Source organism: Panthera pardus, unplaced genomic scaffold (genome assembly GCF_024362965.1).
Source record: "Panthera pardus isolate Hobbes unplaced genomic scaffold, ASM2436296v1 HiC_scaffold_17, whole genome shotgun sequence".
NCBI classification, from domain to species: Eukaryota; Metazoa; Chordata; class Mammalia; order Carnivora; family Felidae; genus Panthera; species Panthera pardus.
Window position 1 is genome coordinate 103,660,556 of NW_026526732.1, and position 25,354 is coordinate 103,685,909.

The 25,354-nt window shown below is 35.9% G+C and overlaps 1 protein-coding gene across 1 annotated transcript; it reads left to right on the plus strand.

The window, feature by feature from the left end:
- Positions 1 to 685: 685 nt before the first annotated feature.
- CRISP1 (cysteine rich secretory protein 1) lies at positions 686 to 25,354 on the plus strand. Its single transcript, XM_053905404.1, has 7 exons — positions 686 to 745; positions 7,253 to 7,381; positions 12,267 to 12,357; positions 13,442 to 13,590; positions 16,820 to 16,917; positions 19,129 to 19,217; positions 24,768 to 25,354. Exons 1-7 carry the CDS (start codon positions 686 to 688, stop codon positions 24,893 to 24,895), a joined length of 744 nt encoding a protein of 247 aa, XP_053761379.1. The 3' UTR covers positions 24,896 to 25,354.

Genomic DNA, 25,354 nt, shown 5'->3' on the forward strand with positions numbered 1-25,354 from the left:
CTCTGTGGGTAATAGACAATTCAAATATAATCCTGTTGTGTTTTTATATCATTTTCCTGTTGCTACCATAACAAATTATTATAAACTTAGTGTCTCAAGACAATGCAAATTTATTATCTTACAGTTCTATATGTCAAAAGTCCAAATGGGTCTCACTGGGAAGGCTAAATCAAGACTCAAGGAGGAAGCACCAGGGTAGAATCCATTTCCTTGCCTTTTCTTACTTCCGGAGGATGCCCACATTCTTTAGCTCATGGTCTCTTCTTTCTTCAAAGTTAGCAATGGGTGGGTCCAGTCTTTCTCATGATCCATCACTGACATTGATTCCCTCTTCCACATTTAGTACCCTTATGAGCTCACACGGATAGTCCAGGATAATCTCCTTACTTTAAAGTCAGCTGATTAGCAGTTTGAATCCATCTGCTACCTTAATTCTCTTTTGTCATGTAATGTAACATATTCAAAGGTTCAGGGGATTAAGACATGAAATCTACCATGCTTCAAATCACAGTTCTGTTCTCCTCTGTTGGTTCCACTGACTAACATATTCAATTTTGTTCTGATCCTACAGGTCTCTTTTTGCAGAAAATGCAAATGTACTGCAGAAGTGGTTTGAAAAAAGCTTTATTATAACACATTATTTTAGGAGTTGACAATAACCTAAATTTATGTTTTCTTTTCAGGGATGACAATGAAACACTTATTGTATTTGGCTGCCACTGCTGGTTTCCTGACTATTTTGATTGTAAGAGTATGTGAGGATTATATGTTTCATAATTACTTTCCAGGAAAGGATAAGAGCTCCTCCTGTAAAACTCATTTCATTATAGACATTGTTGTGTGGATGCTATGCCCTTTACTCACCTCTGCCTCACCATAGACTCTAGCATGCAAGTACCACTCTTAATTCCATATTGCAGGGAAAAGAACCAAAGCATAGGGAGGTGAAGTCATGTGGCCAATGTCAGAATACTGGCAAGTGGCAAAGCTTGAAAGTAAACCTAAACAGTTTAGCTCCATGGGTCCATGCCAATTTCATTTACAGCCCCTCTGGATGATTAAAAAAGCTGAGAATGTAGAGCATATAGCCAATCCATGCATTTTCTATGACTAAATGGGAAAAAAAATTGTTTGGATTTTGTTTAACCCAGAAAAAGTAAGTATTTCCATATCCCAATTGAACTATTTGATTTGTGACTATAACAAGAATTAAACATATCAAAATTAAATATAAAATGAAAGGTGTGAACAGCAAGAAGAGAAGTGTGAGGAACTGTAAGCAATGGAGTCAATATATGAGGTCTGCATCCTACTACTTATTAAAGGCAATAACTTCAATATTACAAAATAAAAACAAAACATTCAGTGGTATAAGGTATAGGGCCTTAGGATTTTATGATCACCCAATAATATGTATCTCTATATAGCCTCATTTATATTTTAAAAATTACATTTTTTAACCTACCCAGAATATTTTTATGATGAGCACACATATGAGTGATTTCTATGATTTCATGGGCTAGCTCGGAGAAGTCAAGATTGGAAGGAATCTAATTTTATAAATGAAAAAAATCTATATACATCAGACTATTGGGGTGCTGATTTGGGTCTTATTATTCACACCTCTTCCACAAAGAGAAACCAGGTAGACCTCTTGTCTAATACTCAATAATGCTCCAGTAAATTGGAAGTAGAGTCTTAAAGAAGAGTTCTCCTTCCTTCTCTTTGATTATCTTCCCATTTTACTTCCACAGTATGAAGGGGGGATATTCACACTTCAAAGTAAGGAAAACCTAAACATAGCCTCCATCAGAGGGAAAGAAGAAAGGCAGCAAGAATGCTACCTTTGCCTTTAAAGCATAGTCTGGGTTTGTCTGGTCTAGTCTAGGTCACTAGGTCATTTAGCTCACGTTCTAGGAGACTCCCTGGCTCAGGCTGCCATGTGAAAGAAGGAATCAGTATCAAAGTCAAAAGCCCAGATCAAAAAGCAGGTAAGTAAAACCCTTTTCCGTCAAGGCAACCAGAGCCTAGTCCATTTACTGACCGACAATACAAAGGAAAAATATGAAAGGGTTGAAGGCATTGATAAAACAACATGTATACATTCTATAGAAAGATAATTATTGGAATATTTGCATGTAATTTTACAGAAAATTTGCTCAGAAAACTAAGGCAAAATTAAAAAATTAAGAATTTTTTTAAGTTTATTTATTTATTTTGACAGAAAGAGAGAGAGAGCAGGGAAGGGACACAGAGAGAGGGAGAAACAGAATCCCAAGCAAGTTCCATTCAGAGAGTGAGGAGCCTGACTTGGGGCTCAAACTCACAAACTGTGAGATCATGATCTGAGTCAAAATCAAGACTAGGATGCTTAATGGACTGAGCAACCCAGGTGTTCCAAGGCTTAAGAATTTTAAATGAAAAAAAAAAACAAAAAAACAAAAAAAAAACATAAAACAAATTAAGCCCCAAACACAAATTCATTACATAAAATTTAAACATTAAGCCTAGTTGAAGTAAAAAACAAACTGTTCCTTTTTGTCCAATGAAAATAAACAATATGATATATTCCCTTTTTAGACTCCAAGTAGAGACCAAATAGACTACCAGGCTTGAATCTTATTTTAAACTCCCCTTCAATGTTAGAGTTTACTGAGATAGTAGGCATCTACTTGGACAAAAATCACTTTTTACTGAGATATAGTTTTCTGTGAGAATCTAGTAGATGTTACACAAAAAGATCTTTGTAGGAAAAGTACAGGAAATCGTGATGAGGTAATAAGGAGATCTGATCTTGTCTGAGGTAATTCGAGACTTCTCTTGGAATGAGGCGGTGGTAGACCCATATCTGAAGGGTTAATTGTCATTACCTAGTAGAGCAAGCCAAAAGAGGATACTAACAAAGCGACAGGCTTGGACTAATACTCTGAGGCAGAACAGAAGCTGGCACATTACAATAATTAAAACAAAATCACTGAGACAAAAGCAGATAAAAGTAGGGGAGCATGTCTTAAGTAGAGGCTGAGAAGTCAGCAAGATCTTTATAGACCTTATAAAAGATTTAGTTTTTCTTTCTAAGAAATTGTTGAAAGACTTAACAGGAAAGAGACCCATTGTGTCAGTGTTGTGAAATATTTACTCTGGTAGATTCCTGCAGAATGGATTGTGGAAGACTGGATAGAGGGGTTGGAAGGAGAGTGTAGGGGGGGTTGGTATGTATTTGAAGGCTGGGAGGCCAGTAGGAGGTCAGGCTATAGCCATAGTCAGTCCAGGTGAGGAAAGAGAAATCTGAGAGGTAGGAGAAAAAAGGAAGAGAATGTGTTGTCCCTTACATGGAGAGAAAGACTATTTCTACACTGAGAGCTTAGTCAGAGGAGTTAGCAGCCAATAGATCGAGTAGAATGAAGACATTACAAGAATATTGAACTTACAAATTAAGCTTGTTGGTGACCTTAATAGAAGCTGTTTCAAAACAAAATATCTCAACTTCAGAACTACTGGCATTTTGTATGGAATAATTTTTTGTCAGGGGAGTCTGTCCTGAAACTTTCAGGATGTTTAGCAAAATCACTGACTTGTATCTACAAAATGGCAGAGTACTCGCCCCAACCCAGTCATGACAACCAGAAATTTCTCCAGACATTGTTTAATTCCAGGGAAAGGAAGAGGGGCTTGAGACAGGGTATATTACTCCTACTATAGAACTTTTGTTTTACTGGAATAAGTGGGGGAAGGGTGAATGCAGACTATATTACTGGAGGGTGGGAAATTACAGACAGCCAGTATGGGCAACATTTTCAGAAATTGCGATAGGGAAGGAAAGTGGAAAGTACAGTGATTGAGTGGGGAAGTGGAATAAATGCAAAGTTTTGTTTGTTTAAGTTACCAGCAACATGATCATGAGTAAATGCCAGTGGGAAGGACCAAGACAAAAGAATGGTAGAAGATATACTGGAAAGATAATGAGTAATGTGAAATTTGAGAAAATGTGGAAGAGAATGGAGTAAATAACACTGGGGACAAATAGCTTTTGAAAGAATGACTTTTTTTCATTTTTTGAGGAACTGTTATACTATTTTCCATAATGGCTCTACCATTTTACATTTCCACCAACAGTGTATCAGGATTCCATTTTCTCCACATCCTTGCAACATTTGAAGTCTTTTTTTTAACAATAGTTCACCTAATAGCTGAGGTGATATCTTATTGTGGTTTTCACCTTTATTTCCCTGATGATCAATGAGGTTAAGTACATTTTCATATACCCCGTAGACCATTTATATGTCTTTTTTGGAAAAATGTCTGTTTAGGTCCTTTGTGTATTTTTTTAATCAGGTTATTTGTTTTGTTTTTGCTATTGGGTTATATGAGTTTTTATATATTTTGGATATTAACCCCTTATCAGGTATATAGCTTAAAATATTTTCTCCCATTCATTAAATTGTCTTTTCATTTTGTTGATTGTTAAGGAAACAATTCTTTCTGTGCAGAAGCTTTTTAGTTTGATATAGTCCCACTTGTTTATTTTTACTTTTATTGTCTGTGCTTGCCAAGACAAATGTCAAGGAACTTTATACTTATGTTTTCTTCTAGGAGTTTTCTGATTTCAGGTCTTACATTTAAGTCTTTAATCAATTTTGAGTTGATTTTTATGTATGGTATAAGGATCTAATTTCATTCTTTTGCATGTGGATATCCAGTTTTAAATTTGCCAGGAGGGTAAGTCTTAAGTTACATGTTTTTACAATATACACAAAATAATACAATAGTTATAATAAAGGGGGCAGGGGGAAACTTTGAGAGGTGATTGTTATGTATGGTCTTTTGTTTTTGTTTATGGTCTTGATGGTTTCACAAGTGTATACTTACCCAAACTCCTTGAATTGTATACATTAAACGTGTATAGCTTTCACTGTCAATTATACCTCAATAAAATAGTTTAAAAACAACAACAACAACAACAAACAACAACAACAACAACAACAAAGTATGACCTGTTCAGTAGTACCACAAAAGGTAAGGGGGAAAGAATGAGAACAGATATAGGTAGATTGGTAGACTGGCCAAGAGAACCTAAAACAGCTATCATCAAATATTGTCTCTTTATTGAGGAAACTAGGACATATCACAATCTGCTGAGAGAAGTAAATGTTACTGAGGTAGAGTGTACAAGTTCTACAATAACATTGTGGAAAAAGACAAAGTGAGTTAACGAGGTAAATTAATAGAATTGATGAGAAAAATTAACGAGCAATTTGAGATTAGAAATCCTGATTTGGGATGACACCAATATCTGTCATTTTGTGGGATATTTTTCTGACAATGCTCATCTGACTCCATGCAGGCAAAGAAATTTTTGGTCCCATCCAAAATGGGGGTGTTCCTAAATAATGATGGGCAGGGAAAAGATTCGATATTTTAGCAAGAGAGTTGTTGAAATAAGAGTACATGAGTAGAAAAGAAAGAAAATTCAAGAGCGGGGACATGGAGAAAATGAAGAATGAGCTAGAATGCTAGAGTATGTTGAAAAGAGTGATTGACCTTGGCAACTTGGAAGAGCAGGAACTGATGAGGCAGGGAAAAGTTTGCCCAGGGGATTTGGGAGGTATGGCACTTGGCAGTGATTATGAGATATAGACTGTGATCATCATGGTGGAGACTAAAGACACTTGGAGGAACCATCTAGAAGAGGGAGAATTCAAGGGGCCTGTGATATCAGGTGGCTGGAGTCATCCATGTGAATGCGGCAGTCCCTGAGTTGACTGAAGAAATGGGTGGACAGGATGAATTTGTTTCAGGAGACCCAATTTCTGTGAATGAGAGGAAGTAATAGGGAAACTGTCATAGGAGAGTAAACGGCCAGTGATGAGAGGGTAGAGCAATATGTCATGAGTTTCAGTGGAGCAGAGTTCAGAGGAGCAAGGGAAGTTATATCTTGGAAATGGTAAAGGGATTCTGGTGGGTTCCCCACCTTTCCTGTAGTCTAGACTAGAGCTACCTGGAGTATAAAGGAAAATAGCATCACATGAATGTGTTTTTGAAAATGATGTTCACAGGGGACAGTCTCTAGAGGGGTCCTCCGGATTTCATATTTTTGCCTTTCCCCCATACCATTTTATGTTGGCATAAAGTAAATGACAATAACTACTCTATTTGAATAAGGTATGGTGTTGGATCTCATCCATTCAGAGACTCTGCTTATAGCCCTGTGGTAGCTGAGCAATAAATAGATACTACTCAAATTATACTACCTAGGTTTTGCCACTTTTTTTTGGTAAAAGGCATGAGTAAATGTGATACATAACATACACACGAATGAAGCTGTTTTTCATAGCAATTAATGCTAACCTAAAATTTTTTTTTTTAATTTTTAAAACATGTTTATTAATTTATTTTGAGAGAGACAGTGTGTGAGTGGGGTAGCGGCAGAGAGAGGGAGAGAGAGGATCCCAAACAGGCTCCATGCTGTCAGCACAGAGCCAGACGTAGTCCTCGATTCCACAAACTGTGAGAGGATCATGACCCGAGCTTCAATCAAGAGCCAGATGCTTAACGGACTAAGCCACCCAGGTTCCCCAAATGCTAACACAAAATATTAAGGTCATTTAGTTTTCTTGTTAGTTGAAGGATAAAAGGTAAACAGCTTAAAAGAACAGTCAGGAATTCTAGATTGTAGCTGATTTGCATTCTACTTTATATGTACACATACAGATGTAAACATTAATGCTTTTTTCATTTGCATTAGATAAAAATATAGACTCTGAATTGGAGATAGCAGGGGCTTTGTATTCAATAATGAAACTCTTAGATTAGACACATCCTTAACATTGTATTCAAGTACAAGTGGTTTATTTGGGAAACAAGGAAAACACTTACAGTAAATGGAATGGGGAAGGAGCCAAGGAAGGGAACCAAGATATCTTCCACTGTGATTCATATTGCCTGATAAAAAGTGCTTTTACATGGCCCAAAGTACCAATCATAAACTGGGGGGAAAAAAGAATCACAGAGCATTCAGTGCATTATGCTATAGACTTATAAAATGTCAGATGACATTCAGAAACCCACAGAAATAGCACAGGAGAAATGGATACTAATCTCCTGAGCTATCGTAAATTTTAAAAGGCTGTAGATCGTGATTTATTCAATATAAACCACAAATTCATACTGCTGTAGGTCTGCCAGTGATTTATTATACAAGACGAATTGCACATGGAAGAAGCGACACTAATTAATAGCTTTCTGGTAACAGGCAAAACCAGCTCCAGTTCCATACGACACACTCCTCACTGAATTGGCAACTGTCCAAGAAGAAATCGTTACTGTACATAACAGCCTCAGGAGAGGGGTAATTCCATCAGCCAGCAACATGCTGAAGATGGTAAGATTAATTAAATAGCAGCGACGATGATGTCAGTAGTAGTAATAGTGTTAACTGAGCTTTTACTTAAGTTCTATTCACTTGCAATCTACTAAAAGTTTGGTCTTCCCAAAGAAAACTTTGACCAAGCAGCAAAAGAAACAGAGGCATGGAGAAGGTATGTAACTTTCCCCAAACCAGTGATTTTTTGTTTGGTTGGTTTTAAAGTTTATTTATTTATTTTGAGAGAGAGAGAGAGAGAGAGAGCGTGTGTGAGCAGAGCAGGGCAGAGAGAGAAGGGAGATAGAATCCCAATCAGGCTCCACACTGTCAGCATGGAGTCTGATGTGGGGCTCAAACTCACAAACCATGAGATCATGATCTGAGCCAAGATCGAGAGTCAGATGCTTAACCAGCTGAGCTACCTGGATGCCCTCTCCCAAAATCACAGTTATTAAATGACAGAGCAACAATTCCAACTCAGACAGTCTAACTCCATTCATAATATACCCTGGGACAGTGCTTTATAAACTTGAGCATGCTAAGAATTACTTGAACAACTTGGTAAAGCACAGATTGCTGGGCCCCACTGTCTGAGATCCCGATTTGGGGAAGTCTGGGGTAGAGACCACTACAAGCTCCCAGCTGAAGCTCATGCTGCCAGCCAGCATTGTCAGCATAGTGAGCTTTAAGTGAGAGAGGCGTTTCATAACTGTCTTCATTGGGGAGCAGCCCAGAGGCTAGACACTCACCTGAGAAGCAAGATGTCCAGATTCTAAGTCAGGGGGTGCTGCCAGATAAACAAATATTGACAAATCTAGTTCCCAGTTCCCTTGCACCTTAAAAGATAAGACAAATGGTCTTTCCACTATAAACCTGCTGTGTGAGCAGATTAAGTGCTATAAAACAAACAAATTCAGATGTACCAGGTGATTAGGCTTGTATTGATTATCTCCCAGAAGTATCCCTCAGGTTTCTGGGCAACTTTATCCTAATTCCTTTAACCCTGGATGGACCTAAGGTACAAGAGTTAGAAATAGTGCAGGCTCTGGAGGGTGATTCTAAAGGACAGCTTTCTCATGGAAATGACAAAGGGTGGAAAGTAAGTGAATAAAAAAATTATTTTGAAATGTATCTCTTGGTCATCTTAGAATCAAAAGTGTTATTCAAACAAAACAATAAAAATCAGTAGCTATCATAGTCTTGCATTGTGAGTGATGTAATTGACATGTATATTGTGCTGACTGTTGACAGGCACTCTTTTAGAACCTTATTACATTAACTTATTTATTTATTTACTTATTTATTTATTTATTTATTTATTTATTTATTTTAAGTTTATTTATTTTGAGAGAGGGAGAGAGGGAGAGAGAGAATCCCAGGCAGGCTCCACCTGTCAGCACTGAGCCACACACGGGGCTCAATCTCACAAACCATGAGATCACAACCTGAGCCAAAATCAAGAGTCAGACACTTAACTTAGCCACCATGCACCCCTACATTAATTCATTTAAATCAATAATTCTGTGATGTGGATTATACTATCATCTTCATTTTGCAGATGATGGATCTGAACCTCAGAGAAATTAGCTAACATCCAAAGTAATAAGTACTGGATAAGTCAGGATTCAGATGCAAATGGTCCAACTCCAGGGACCTGCTCTTAACTATTTGCCTCCCTTAGGACAAACAGGGTTCAAACTTCTTGGTTTCCAGGAAAGCAAACACAGTTAGGAGGTACTAAAGAAAAATTTTAGAGTAAATGGAAAATATAACTTCTGATTTCAGAGAATTTTTTATTATGAATTAAAGGTAACTACAAAGGAAATAGAACACAATGTAAGAATAAGTATATTCAAGTGCTAAAGAATAAAGGTATGAAAGATCAAGACAATAAATTAAGCGCACCAGTAAAACTGAATCATATTTTATTTTATTTTTTTAAAGTTTACTTATTTACTTCGAGAGAAGAGAGAGAGAGATGGGGAGGGGCAGACAGAGAAAGAGAATCCCAAGCAGACTCCATACTGACAGCACAGAGCCCAATGCAGCGCTTGAACTCATGAGATTCGAGATCATGACCTGAGCCAAAATCTAGAGTTGGACACTTAATGGACTGAGCCACCCAGGTGCCCCAAACTGAATCATATTTTAAAGGAAATATGGGAGTTGAATTGTTCCCATAAACAATACATAGGACATGGAAAGAAAGGAATTGATAGAGTTACAGCAGGGCTGAAGAGCTGGTCATAACTGCCAGGCGGAGGTTTTCCAAAAAGAAAAGTTTTCATACATAAGGTTAGAAGCTGATTAAATGGAATCAGGTATTAAGGACAGAATTCATAGCTTTGGTGCAATAACCATAAATACTCACTTGTGATTTTAATCATGGATACATCACCCAAAAAAGAGTATCTTTTTTTTTCAAGTTTATTTATTTTGAGAGAGAGAGTATGAACAGGAGAGAGGCAGAGGGAGAGGAAGAGAGAAAATTCCAAGCAGGTTCCGTGCTGTCAGCCCGACAAATGGCTTGAACCCATGAACTGTGAGATCATGACCTCAGCCAAAATCCAGAATCAGATACTTGACCAACTGAGCCACCCATGAGTCCCCCCTCCAAAAGGAGTATCTTACCACCATTAATCAGAGGTAATATTCTAGAGAGATTCTGCAAAGAGGTCTGAACCACAGATAGTATGTAATGAATGTTTCAGATAGTTATACAAGATAAGCATACTCAGACGGAGATTAGCACACAGGATGTTTATTGGAGAACAATCTCCAGAATGACACCTACCTGTGGAGGTAGAGAGAGAAGCAGCATTGGGCATATAGAAAAGCTGGGTTTTGACATTGTCATGACAGAGGTTTCAGCTAATTTTTCAGGAAGCTGTACAGCTAGGACGGCCCTTCTGAATTGTCCTAAGTTGGAGGGAGGTGGCCTGTCATTTACAATTCCCACATCTACCAGTTGTTAGGTACAAACTACCTCCAGGAAGTGATTTTGCTCCTGGATGAGGACAATTTTTAGAAAGGACAGACAAGAGAGCTGTGAGTGGGCGGGACTCCCACCTTGCAAGGAAATAAGTGCTTCTGTTTAGAAAGCAACCTGCTATTGCATCACAACATGCACAACAAGCAACTAGTTGTAAATTATCCGGATGATTCCTAGTCCTAATCACTTGGTAACCTGGTCATAGTAGGCAAGATTACTAGTGCATGCAATGATGATATTCCCACTGCCAGGAGATCCTGGGACTTAATGGGATGTGTTGTGTCATCTCTACTTCCTCAGTTAAAATGTATCCACCAGTAAAATACAACTTTTGTTGCATGAAACAATCAAGGCCTACAGTTAGGTGTCATACAAAACTTATTCTGAAGAGTAAGTGAATGACTTATGTCTCAGTCTATATTACAAAACAAGGTCTACAACTTTTCTTGATAATGTGTTGCATGAAGATATTGATACAGTCTTTTAAGTGGATGTACACCGTGTGAGGATTAGAGTATTAGGGAGAATTTTGCCACAGAGTCCTGTAACTGGTGATATAGACTTCCCGTAACTGGTGATATAGACTTCCTGCCTTTCAACTTACTTGGAGATACACCTGACAAAATTCTTCAACTCAGCACAGTTGACACACATTAAGAGTTAAGAACATACACTCTGAAGATATAATAAGCTGGATCCTACTTCTTTTTTGGTTCCTTATTGGTTGTGTCATCCTGAGAAATTATGCAACATCTCTGTGCCTCATTTTCCCCATTTGCAAATGGGGATAATAATAGTACTTCTCTTGTGGAGATTCTGTGAGCCAAAAGAAGGGAATATACATACAGAATTGGTAACAGATCCTGGCATGTAGTATTAGCTACTATTTTTTATTATCATTTGTCATTTTAGATGGAGATGTGTGACACTGTACATAGCCATCATTTATTTACCGAGCACATAGTATAAGATTTGTCATATCATAATTGTATTGCATGAATTATTACATTAAAACTTTAGAACAAGCTATTAGGCATTGAGGGTCACATTTTATAGCGGAAGAAACATATTCAAAGAGATTAAATAATGTTTCAGAGATAAAACTACTATCAAATAACAGAATAGAGGGGCACCTGGGTGGCTCAGTCAGTTATTTGTCCAACTTCAGCTCAGGTTATGATTTCACAGTTCATGGGTTCGAGCCCCATGTCAGGTTCTGAGCTGTCAGCATAGAGCCTGCTTCAGATTCTGTGTCTCCCTCTGTCTCCCTGACCCTCCCCTTCTTGCATTCTCTCTCTCTCTCTCTCTCTCTCTCTCTCTCTCTCTCTCAAAAATAAATAAACTTAAAAAGAAAAAAAACAGAATGGAGTTCTAACCCTGATCTGTTTTGCAGAAAGCATTTACTTAAACTTTTTCATACTTCTGAGAGAGAAATGCTACATCTAAGCATTACTGCCAAATTTTGATTTTGTAAATTCAAGGGCTAAAGTAGTAAGTTGAAAGTTTCGTCTTCCTCTTCTAACCAGAACATTTAATAATATTATTTAAATTGTTAGCTTATACAATTGAAGATATTGCTAACCTTGGCTTTTTATTTTTTTTTTATTTTTTTATTTTTTTTTTTATTTTATTTTTGGGACAGAGAGAGACAGAGCATGAACGGGGGAGGGGCAGAGAGAGAGGGAGACACAGAATCGGAAACAGGCTCCAGGCTCCGAGCCATCAGCCCAGAGCCTGACACGGGGCTCGAACTCACGGACCGCGAGATCGTGACCTGGCTGAAGTCGGACGCTTAACCGACTGCGCCACCCAGGCGCCCCCTAACCTTGGCTTTTTAGAAACAATAAACTAAAATATTATCATGGAAATAGCAATAAGACCAAGCACTTATACTTTACTCTTCCACTGTAGGACTGGAGTGAGGAAGCTGCACAAAATGCCAGAATGTTGTCAACACAGTGCGAATTAAGAGAGAGCAGCGCACCTAGGAGGCGAATTACAAGTAGGTATATGTCTACATGACTCACCTTGGTACTCAGAAGTCATCGGTGATTGTTAAATAACCTGGCAAGGGTAAGTTAAGTCTTTTGGTATATTATATGGGCCCCATAAATGGCAGTAGATTGTGGCCCACTACACTTTTATTATTATCAATTTTTAAACTTGGATATTTCAGAATTTCAAATTCCAGATTCTGATCATCAGAAACAAGAATCAAAACTCTCAACATTATAGAATAGTTGAGTAATACAGTGATAACTGGATGGAGAGCTGGATAGCTGGAAGTTGTCTATTCTATGTAGTTATTTCAGCTACACACAACAATGCATTAGGGATATCTTTGGCTTTGAAATACTAATACAGATGATAGGTGAGTTATATTCAAGTCTACTGGGCTGTACATGTGAACAAATTTAGGTGCTCAAAAATGAGTCCATCTCATGACATAAATGTTAGGTGGATCATTGCTTGTTTCCAGAAAAGCCATTAATACTTCCTACACAAGTAGACATTATTAACATTTTTGAGATACTTGCTTGTTACAAAATATTTCAAAGATACTAATGAAACTTCCATATTTACAGGTTATTGGGCATCTTTGCCCAATATTGTTGACCTGTGAATTAGCAATATGAGTCTCAGAGAAAGGTAGATAATTCCTGAATACCATGTTTGGTCAAGAACCCACATCACCAGTGGATGGCTAAATGAGCAAATGTTTATTTCATGGTCCTTGCATAATGAATACCTGTGGGTAGCTGTTTGTAAGTCACAGGCCCTGTTACAACCCACAGGCTGCTTGGATTGGTTTCACCCTTCTCCATCAGCTTGGAGACTGAAATGTCGAGCTGATTTCCAAGCTTGCACATCATCTCCTACTGTCGACTTCTCACCAAACCTAAGTACCACAAATTCACTCATCAGTGGGAAAGATGATTGCCAGCAGAGATACAGCTGAGTCAGCTTTCTTTTTATAAGACATTGCTTAGATGATAAGAGAAACATTCGTAAAATGGAAGTGAGGAAAGTGTCCTTATATTTCCAGGTTTCATAGAGTATGACACAGACTTTTTTCTCCCTTTCAGATACTTTTTGTGGAGAAAATATGCATTTGACATCTTATGCTATCTCATGGTCAAATGTAATTGAAATCTGGTACAACGAATCTAAATATTTCAAGTATGGGGAATGGACGTCAATGGATAATGGCATAACAATTGAGCATTATACTCAGGTAACCTGCATACTTGCAAATATACGCATTGTTTAAATGACTATAAGCATGTGTGGAACATAGGTGACTGAGAAAATCATTCTACCTTTTCCTGCAAATTTACACTTGACCCACTGAGTTCCTGCTATCATTTGGAACACAAGGAAGTGTGATTCCCTCAATAGCTGGCTTGGAGAAGGTGCTTAACTGCTTAGTCTCCGTTTTTATACATTTGATTTTCTGGAAATTAACAAAATCATAAAACATCAGTGTCACTTATATATTACATTTCTGATATTTGTAAAGAATGAAAATAACAGTACCTTATAATACAGAGAATCCTCTTCTTTCTAGTTTATTTTTATTGTAAAAAATTGTATGTATATAATATTATTTATATACACATATATTATGTATACATACATATATGACACATAATAATTATCTATATATGCATATATAATATATGTATATATTTTATAAAATTTGTCATTTTAGTTACTTTTAAATTATGCAGCATTAATGTTCAGTAGCATTAACTGTATTCAAATTCTTATGCAGCAATCACCACTATATATCTTCAGAACTTTTCATCTTCCCAAACTAAAGCTCTGCACCTGTTAAACAACAACTTCCCATTTCCTCTGTGTCCAGACTCTGGCAATCACCTTTCTACTTTCTGTATCTATGGATTTGATTACTCTAGGTACCTCATATAACTGGAATCATAAAAATTTTGTCCTTTTGTGTCTGCCTTATTTCACTTAGCATTATGTTCTCATTTGACATCCATCCATGTTGTAGCATGTGTCAAAATTTTATTCCTTTTTAAGGCTGAATAATATTCCATCATATCTGTTTACCACTGGTTGTTTATCCATTCGTCCACTGATGGGTATTTAAGTTGTTTCCAATTTTGGCTGTCGAGAATAAGACTAGTATGAACATTGGAGTTCAAATATTTATTCATATCCTGCTTTCAATTCTTTTGAGTATGCACCCCTAAGTGAAGTTGCTGGATCATATGGAAATTCTATGTATAATTAATTATTTGAGGAGCTGGCATATTGTCTTCCACAATAACTGCATTATTTCACAATCCCAGCAGCAATGAAGTTTCTGGTTTTTCACATCCACACACTGTATTGGTCTGCTTGGGCTGTCATTACAAATATCACAGGCTGGATGGATTAAACAACAGAAATTATTTTCTCATAATTCTGGAGGCTGAAAGTCTGTGAACTTCTGCAGCATAGTTTGTGAGAGCTCTCTTCCTGTCTTCTTTTCACTATATCCTTGCATGGAGTTTCCTTTCCTTTCCTCTGCTAATGCTTGCAGAGAGAGGGGCGGAGTGGAGAGAGAGAGAGAAAGAGAGAAATAAAGAGAGTACAAGAACCAGAGCTAGCACTCTAGTGCCTCTAGTGCCTTCTCTTGTAAGGACACAAATCCTATCGGATCATGGTCCCACACTTAGGACTTGTAAATTAATTCCTTAGAGATTCCATCTCTAATTAGAGCTGCTGGGTTAAATCAGGTTGTTTGGTTTCTTGTTGTTGAGTTATAAGAGTTCTTTACATATTCTAGGTATCTATCCTTTATCAGGTATAGGATTTGCAAATATTAATTCCTCTTACATGGACTGCCTTTTCACTCTGATAATAGTATGTTATAATGAACAAAGATTTTTAATTTTGGTAAAGTCCAATTTATCTATTTTTTCCTTTTCTGTCTGTGCTTTTGGCGTCACATTCAAGAAATCACTGCAAAATTCAATATCATGAAGGTTTTTCTTTGTGTTTCCTTCGAAGAGTTTTTTATGATATTAACTCTTACACTTAGGTATTTGATCCATTTTAAGTTAGTTTTTTATATGGTATAAGGTACTCTCCATTTGCTTGTATGTGGATATCTAGTTTTTTCCCACTTTTTTTGTCCCCCTTGAATGGTCTTGGCACCCTTCTTGAAAATCATTAGAACATACATGTGAAGATCTATATGTGGAATGTCTATTTCAGTTCATAGGTTTATCTGTCTATTGTTATGCCAGTGCCACTGTTTATAGTAAGGTTTGATATTGGCAAATATAAGACTTCCAGCTTTGTTCATTGGCAAATATAAGACTTCCAGCTTTGTTCTGCTTTTTCAACACTATCTACCTATTTAAAATCATAGACTTAATCACTTATAGATAACAATGCAGAAATTCTAAATAAAAGATTAGCAAGTAGAATTCTTATTTTAAGATTGATACCCTTGTACAAAAAGGGTATGTGCTAGGAATCCAAGAATGTTATAACATTAGACTATGTATTCATATAATTTACCTTATCAACAGAGGATAAAAATAAAATGGTCACCCCAAGAGCTAAAAATCTGACAAATTTGTGACATCAATTCCTGCCTTCTATTTCTTTCAGATAAAGGTAGACTAGACCCACTATTTACATCATAAGACCTTTAGTTTCATCATACTCAGATAATAATATTTACTCTTCCAAAGACTTAAAAATTTTATTGTTTAATTCCCACTACGCACCTATGATGTAGAAAATGATATTATTATATCCCACTTTAAAAACAATAAAATTTCAAGATATAAATCAAATTGGTAAATACCATACAACCAGAAAGTGGTAGAGATAGAATTTGAACTTGAGTCATTTTGCTTCAAAGTCCAATTCATAACTCTACACTATGCCTTTTCCCTGATGATTAAGTAAATTTCCTCCTATGCTTTTTTTTTAAATCTTTATTTATTTTTGAGAGAGGGAGAGAGAGACAGAGCATGAGCAGGAGAGGGGCAGAGAGAGAGAGACACACACACACACACACAGAATCTGAAGCAGGCTCCAGGCTCTGAGCTGTCAGCACAGAGCTCGATGCGGGGCTCAAACCCATGAACTATGAGATCATGACCTGAGCTGAAGTCAGACGCTCAACCGACTGAGCCACCCAGACACCCCTGATTTTTTACATAACCACCAAGCAGTCTTCATCATGTTAACTGATTGTCCACATAGATTTGATAAGGGAATGAGCCAGGATTAGGGATGGCCACTAAGTGTGCATATGCATGTTTGTTGTCCAGACACATGGAAATCTTGCTATTTCTATGAATTCCTAATAAGTAATGCTCAAAGAATACTGGAAGCAAACATGTTTATTTTAAGCCATGGGTAACAATATTCGTATTTTAATCATTTAGCAAAACATCAAATTATTAATTAAAAACATCTCTTTGTCTTTACAGGTAGTTTGGGCCACTTCTTACCTCATTGGGTGTGGAATCTCATCATGCCCCAAAAGAATGTCAACTCAGTATCTCTATGTTTGTCACTATTGTCATGAGTATGTATTATACAGCTTTGTTTCACATAGCTGTTAGAAATATATCCTCCTTACATAAACCAGTTTCTCAAACATTACGTAAGAAAACACAAATATTTCACTTCAGTTAAGCAGAACTTTAGGGATAAAATGTCATTTAGCCAATACCTAAAATATCACACATGTATTTTTATTTATATCATATTCATTTTAAAGTTTATTTATTTATTTTGAGTGAGAGAGAGAATGTGCACAAGTTGGGGAGGGACCAAAGTCGTGGGAGAGAGAGAGAATCCCAAAAAGCCTGCACTGTCAGGCAGAGACTGATGGGGGGGTTCAAACTCCCGAACTATAAGATCATGACCTAAGCTGAAATCAAGAGTCAGATACTTAACCGACTGAGTCACCCAGATGCCCCTATATCACATTTTTTAAATGAATTTATATCTCATTAGTAGAATGTCCAAAATCAAAGCTATTACCAGTAGTCTTGTTATGTGTTATTGATTAGCATAAGCAAAGAAACAATATTTACTTAAGCAATTCAAGAGTATATTTAGAATGCAAGGGCAGAAATATAGTGGAATATCAAGAGTAAACAAACAAAAATTGAAGTGTTCTCATGGTTAGCTTTTTAGTCTCTCAGTATATGTCTTTTCTTTAGAAATTAAATTTCCATGTTATCATGGTATGAGTACAATTCCCACAAGAGATAATATGATTGCTTCAGTGAAGAAAAAGTGGACTCCTTTGCCCTATCAACTGGGGTTATAGAGTAAGATCAGTTTCAGATAATGATTGCAGAATCCCACAAGGGCACACTGTATGGCTCCAGTGGTAATTATGAAAAATTAGAGACTGTTCAGAACAGGATATATTCCCCCAATAGTTTACCACAAATATCTGTTTACATGATGTTTAACTGTTATCCCTCATTTTTGTTGCAAAATAAAAGATGTTCAATATAAATCAGCAAAAACTATTTATCTGGTAATATGCTACCATATTCATACTTCAAATAGGGCTCCTATATCAGTATAGATTCAATAGATATATTCATATAATAGCTCTATATGAGTTATTTTGTCGTCTTATCATTTCTTGATTTCAGTAGTTAATATTTGTTATGATTTTATCTATGTAATTACTATTGAAGGCAGTAAGATCTCTTTGCATCTACAACACATAAATTGTACTAAATCTTTGCTGGGGCTGGTGGTCTCTAGTGAATTTCTGACAATACACAAAAGTAAAACATACAGAGATGTGGTAGGGTAATTTTCTATGGCAAAGATTAGCCCAACTGTCTGACAAAAATCCCTTCTTAAATTAAGTAATAATTTTCTTTTATAAAGTGAAATTTAGGGGTGCTTAGAGGGCTCAGTTGGTAGAGCATGAGACTCTTGATCTCAAGGTCATGAGTTCAAGTACCACATTGGGAATAAAGCTTAGTTAAAAAAAAAGTAGGAGGAAATAAAGTGAAATTCTAACAATTCAGATATCAAAGGGGGAAATTATCAAATAGAATGCTGAACATTTATTTTATTTTCCAAGCATATTAAGAATTGGCTATCATCCACATTGTTTTGTTTTTTATTGTTTTTTTTTTTTAGATGTCTGCAGGTAAGACTGTCTTCTCTGAATTTCATATTAGCTTAGAACTAGAGACTCTCTCTACTCTCTCTCCCCCAACTCTGTCACTTTATATTTAGCCATACTGAGGGACTTTCATCTTTTACAATGCTCCCTGTGTTTCTACACAAGCAGCAACATGTATCAAGTTTTTCATGACATCGTGCAAGATGAAGTTAGAACATCTCCAATTATACTCAAAATTTTCTAACATCCTCTTTTACATGACTATTCACAAAGTCCTTATGAGTATAAATAAAGAAAAATGACCTATTATAAGTGATTCTAAAGCTCTTCTGCTTGGTAAGATTTGACTGTTCATAGACCCCAATCCCGTTAGAACTTGACTGTCCAAATAGGTGTAAATTGTCTGAAAACATTCTTGGGACCCCACAGTTACCTTTTATACATTCAAAAACATAAATTTTCATCATTGTAAGTCTAGAAATCTTAAACCGATCTTAAATATTATAATAATTATCTAGAAGTGGTTTTCAAAAACTGTTTTCAAAGTTTATTATAAAAAGTAAGTAAACTTTTATATGCATTGTTCAAACATCAATTTTATTACATCAATTTTTTCTTTATTCTGTTTTTAAGGGGCAATGATCTTGCCAAAAGGAATGAACCTTATAATGTGGGAAATCCATGTGAAGACTGTCCAAATGACTGTGAAAATAAACTTTGTAGTAAGTCTTACATTCAGTTTGCTTAATGTAGACTGTTGACCCAGGAGCCATGTGTCCTTAAAATTAAGCATTTGACAATATTGCACTTTTCTATAACTTTTATCTGAACCATCTCACAGGAAAGATCAATATTTCCAAAGATCACTCTCCCAGAGTGACCAAGAAGATGATTGATTAAATCTATTGGAATGGAAATTAGAATGTCTAGACCTAAACTCAAGTTCCCACCCTAAAGTTAATGATCCTAATAGGGGAAACCTGGATAAGATGTAAATAGAAGTATAAATTTTTCTGTGCTCTATAAAAAAGTTTCTGGGTTCTCTCATTGCAGCCTTGGAATTAGACATACTCTTTCAGGATACCAGCGTTCTCAGCTTTCTTGCTACTCCATAACTCCCCTAACTGCCTGACCACTTATTAGGGCAGGTAATTTCTTACTGAGTGATCTTTATTCTTCTATGTTCCTACTGACACATCAGAACATATTAGACGATAGTCACACTGTCCCCTTACAATACTTCCTTTTCTTTCTTTCTTTCTTTTTTAATTTTTAATGTTTATTTATTTATTTTTTTAGAAAGAGAGAGAGAGATGGAGCATGAACAGGGAGAGGGGCAGAGACAGGGAGACACAGAATCTGAAGCAGTCTCCAGGCTCTAGCTGTCACCACAGAGCCCAATGCAGGGCTCGAACTTGTGAACCACAAGATCATGACCTGAGCCGAAGTTGGCCACTTAACCAACTGAGCCACCCAGGTGCCCCTACTTCCTTTTAATTCTTAAATAAACCTTACCTACAACGTGGTATTCACTAAATGGCATCCAATTAGACAGCAAAAGTTCCTTTAGATGGCAAAGTTCCTTTTTCTAGAGCCTTCTGAAAACAATTCCTTAATCCCTGAGGATAATGTTGATAAGAAATTTTTCAATAAGTTCATAGAGAAATAACTAACCCAGGAAAAAAAAAATCTTTTAACTTCAGACTTGGAAAGCCAGAAGACTTATTTTCCTACACCTGACCAAGTCATTCTGTTTACTTTTATTAATTTTTTTAAAGTTAATTTATTTATTTTGAGAGAAAGAGAGAGTGTGTGAGCAGGGGAGGGACAGAGAGAAGGTGAGAGAGAGAATCCCAATCAGGCTCCACACTGTCAGCACAGAGTCTGACATAGGGCTAAAACTCATAAACCATGAGATCATGACCTGAGCAGAAACCAAGAGTCAGACGCTTAACCAACTGAGCCACATAGGTGCCCCTATTTACTTTTAAAGTAAGCAAAATGGATTCTTTTTATCTCTCTCAAATTCTCTCTCTCTCTTGATAGATAGATGGTAGATAGATAGATATTCTCTTTCTCGTTTTCCTTTATTCTTTCTTTTTCTTCCTTTTGTCTCACTTTCAACTTCACTTTTTACACCACATTTCTGGAAAGAAATGTTGTTTGAGAAAGAAAATATCTACTAATTATCTATGTTTGGTGAATGGGGTACATTTTCTTAATTCAAAATATAAAAGCTATGTCTATAGTGGAAAAAAAATGTCAGAGAAGTAAAATGAGAGTAGGAAAGAGAAAGTATTACTTAAGAAGGTTAAATCTATGACATAGAAGATGCATATCTTAAACCCTTTGATCACCTACAGATGCATGAGAAGATATGAAATATTGAAGAAAGATAGATATCTAAAATTGGGCCACCCTGGAATGAAAACAAACCTAAAAATATAAAGACCTGGATATGTAGGTATAATCAACTTAGTGTAATTCAAATAAATTTTATAAAAGCAAAATTCATGCTTATAAAATAGGGAAGTTATATAAATTAATATAGTGTATATAACAGTAGTAAAAACAGTTAGTTCTAAGAGGGAAATTCATAACAATAAATACCTCTATTAACAACAGCTAAAAAAGAGCTCAAAACAACTTTACTTTATTCCTCAATTACAGAAAGAACAAACTAAGCTCGAAGTTAGCAGAAGGAAGAAAATAACAAAAATCAGAGTAGTAATAAATAAAATAGAGACTAAAAAGACAATGGAAAAGATCAATGAAAGAGCTGTTTTGTTAAAGATAACCCAGAAAAATCTTTAGCTTTAGTCACACAGAAGAAGAAGAAGAAGAAGAAGAAGAAGAAGAAGAAGAAGAAGGAGGAGGAGGAGGAGGAGGAGGAGGAGGAGGAGGAGGAGGAGGAGGGAGGGAGGGAGGGGAGGAGGGGGAGGAGGGGGAGGAGGAGGAAGGAAAAGAAGAAAATAGAGGACTCAAATAATTAAAAATAGAAATTAAAGAAGAGACATTATAACTGAGACATTATAAATTAAAGAAGAGACATTATAAATTAGAGACATTATAAAGAAGAGACATATACCACACAAACCAAAAAGAACATAAGAATGCTATGCACAACTGTATGGCAACAAATTAAACAACTAATTTGAAGAAATGGATACATTCCTAGAAACATACAACTTACAAAGACTAAATTATGAATAAATAAACATGACCCCACCAAGACTGAATGACAGAATAATTATCTTCTGTGAATATAATTATGTTCTATGAATAAGTAGAAACTGTGAACAAAGTACTAGGAAGTAGATTGAATCAATAATAAAAACCTCCCAACTTAGAAAAGCTAGAGACCAGATGTCTTTACCAGTGAATTCTACCAAACATTTAAATAACTAATACCAATACTTCTAAAACTCTTCCAAACTCATTTTATGAGGCTACCATTACCATGATACTAATATCAGGTGAGAACACTGCAGTAAAAAAAAAAAAAATTACAGTCCAATATATCTGATGAACATAGATGCAAAAAGAGCAACAAACTTTAGCAAAACAATTGCAACAATACACTGAAAATATCATACACCACAATCAAGTGGAGTTTATTCTATGGATAAAAGAATGGCTCACCATCCACAAATCAGACAATCTGATATACCACACCAAAAAAATAAAATAAAAATCATATAGCCATCTCAATAGATGCAAAAAAAGCATTTGACAAAATTTGACATTCTTTCATGTTAAAAACTCTCAAACTGGGTATACAGGGAACTTACCTCGACATTATAAAGGCCAGATATGACAAGCCCACAAAAAGTATTATATTCAGTGGTGAAAAGTTTTTCCTCTAAGACCATGAATAAGAGAAGAATGAATACTCTTACCACTTTAACTCAACATAGTACTGGAAGTCCTAATCAGAGTAATTTGGCAAGAAAAGAAATACAAATAATTAAAATCAGAAAGCAGAAGTTAAACAGTCTCTATTTGATGACATGACAGTATGTAAAGAAAACCAGAAAGACTCCACCAGAAAACTGTTGAAATTAATAAGTGAATTCATTAAAATTGCAGAATACAAAATCAATATACAAAAATCCATTATTTTAAGTACACTACCAACAAACTATCAGAAAAAGAAATTAAAAAAAAAACAATTGCATCAAAAAGAAAAAACACCTAAGAATAAATTTAATCAAGGAGATGAAAGATCTATATATCAAAAATTTTAAGACATTGATGAAATATACTGAAAAAGGTACAAATAAATAAATATATTCCATGTTCATGGATTAGAAGAATTAATATATTTTTTAAATTTCCATACGATCCAAAGCTACCTATAGATTCAGTGCAATTCTTATCAAAATCCCAATGGTATTTTTTTAAGTTTATTTATTTATTTTGAGAGAGAGAGAGAATGAGGGAGAAAGAGAGAGAGAGCGTGCATAGGGGTGGGGCAGAGAGAGAGGGAGAGAGAGAGAATCCCAGGCAGGGTCCTCAACACTGTCAGCACAGAGCTGAATGTGGGGCTCAAACCCACGAATTGTGAGATCATGACCTGAGCCAACATGGGTTGCTTAACTGACTGAGCCACGCAGGTGCCCCTTCAATGGTATTTTTCATAGAATTAGAACAAATAATCCTAAAACTTACATGAAACCACAAAAGACTCCAACTAGCCAAAGCAATGTTGAGACAAAAGAATAAAGCTATGGTATCAAATTCCCTGGTCAAACTATATTACAAAGCTACATATAGTAATCAAAACAGCATGGTATTAGTATAAAAACTGACACATAGATCAATGCAACAGAATGGAGAGCCCAGGAATAATCCAACTCATACATGGTTGATTAATTTACAACAAAGAAGCCAAATACATGCAAAGGGAACAGACAGTCTCTTCAATAAATGGTGTTGGGAAAACTAGGCAGTCATAGGCAAAAGAATGGAACAGGGCCCATATATTACACTGAACACAAAAATCAACTCAAAATGGATTAAAGATTTGAACATTAAACCTGAAACCATAAAACTCCTAGAAGAAAACATGGGGGTAAACTCCTCAACATCAATCTTGGTAATGATTGTTCGGATTTGACACTGAAAGCAAAAATAACAAAAGCAAAAATAAACAAGTGGGACTGCATCAAACTAAAAAGCTTCTGCAAAACAAGGAAATGCATTAACAAAATGAAAAGACAACCTATTGAATGGGGGAAAACTTTCAAATCATATGTCTGATAAGAAGTTAATCTCCAAAATATATAAAGAAATTAGAAAGCTAAATTAAAAAATCCAATTAAAACATTGGCAGAGGAACTAAATTGACATTTTTCCAAAGATGTCCATATGGCCAACATGTACATGAAAAAGTATTTAACATCACATCATTTCCCCAGGGAAATGCAGGGATATAATGCATACCTGTTAGAATGGCTCTCATAAAAAAGACAAGAGATAATAAATGTCGGCAAGGGTGTGGCAAATAACAAACCGTTCTGTGAAGTTAAAGGGAATGTAAATGGGTGTAGTCACTATGGCAAATGGTATGGAGGCTCCTCAAAATATTAAAAAGTATAATTAACATATGATCTAGCAATTCTACTTCTGGATATTTATCTAAAAGAAACCAAAAACATTAACTCAAGAAGATATTTACACCTCTATGTTCTTTGAAGCATTACCTATAATAGCTAAGGCATGGAAACAACCTAAGTGTCCATTGACAGATGAATGGATAGAGAAAATATGGTGTGTGTGTATATATACATACACATATATCTGTATATATGTGTACATATATATATACATATATATGTATATATGTGTACATATGTATATATGTATGTGTATGTATGTATATATATATTCTCTGTATATAGTGTAGTATATACTATGTATAGTATACTGTGTATCTGTGTGTGTGTGTGTGTGTGCATGTATACACTATGTATACTGTTCAGCTATAAAACAAATGGAAGTCTTATCATTTACAGCAACAGGGATGGATCTTGAAGGCATATTCTAAGTGAATAAGTCAGATATAGAAAGACAAATACCATATGATCTCACTTACATGTGGAATCTAAAAAAACAAACACACAGATACGGAGAAAAGATTGGTGATTTCCAGAGGCCTTGGACATGCGGGGTGTGGATAATTTCATTTATGTGTTTGAGAAGTTTATCTGTTTCTTCAGTGATGGTGAATGTTTGAGATAATACGGTGTAAACATGCTTTGTTCTTCCAGCTAACCCCTGCCTCTACTATGATGAATACAATAACTGTAAGATACAAAAACGTAGTTTTGGATGCAGCCGCCAGTGGGTTCAACAGTTCTGCAAAGCTAGTTGTCTGTGTGACACGGAGATAAAATAATATGTTTGCAACTATAATGTGCTGTTAGAAAATGTCTGCTGGATTACACCTTCTACCTTACTTTGCTTCTGTAGCTTTTGCTGAGTTTCATTTGGTTTTAATTACATGTGAGACCCTAAGCTTTACTAAGCACATACAGGCATCAGTAGATTTACATCAATGCCACCCACTCCTGTCCTGATCCAACACTGGTTTAAAGTTCCTTACTACAGAAGTGAAGTGTCCAGCCCAACACCTGCCCCACGTTTAAATCATGTGACCTGTAGTTCTCAGGTTGACAAAATTCAACTCATGGTATAACTGGCCCCTTGACAATAACTTTGTCTTTTTGCTATTAACTCCTTCCCCTGCTACCTCCTCAATGTTTGTCTTTCCTGCCCAACTAATATGCACTGTAATTCTTTATATCTTAACTTTACTTCTATTTTAAATTGATGATTAAAATAATTCACAAAGCAA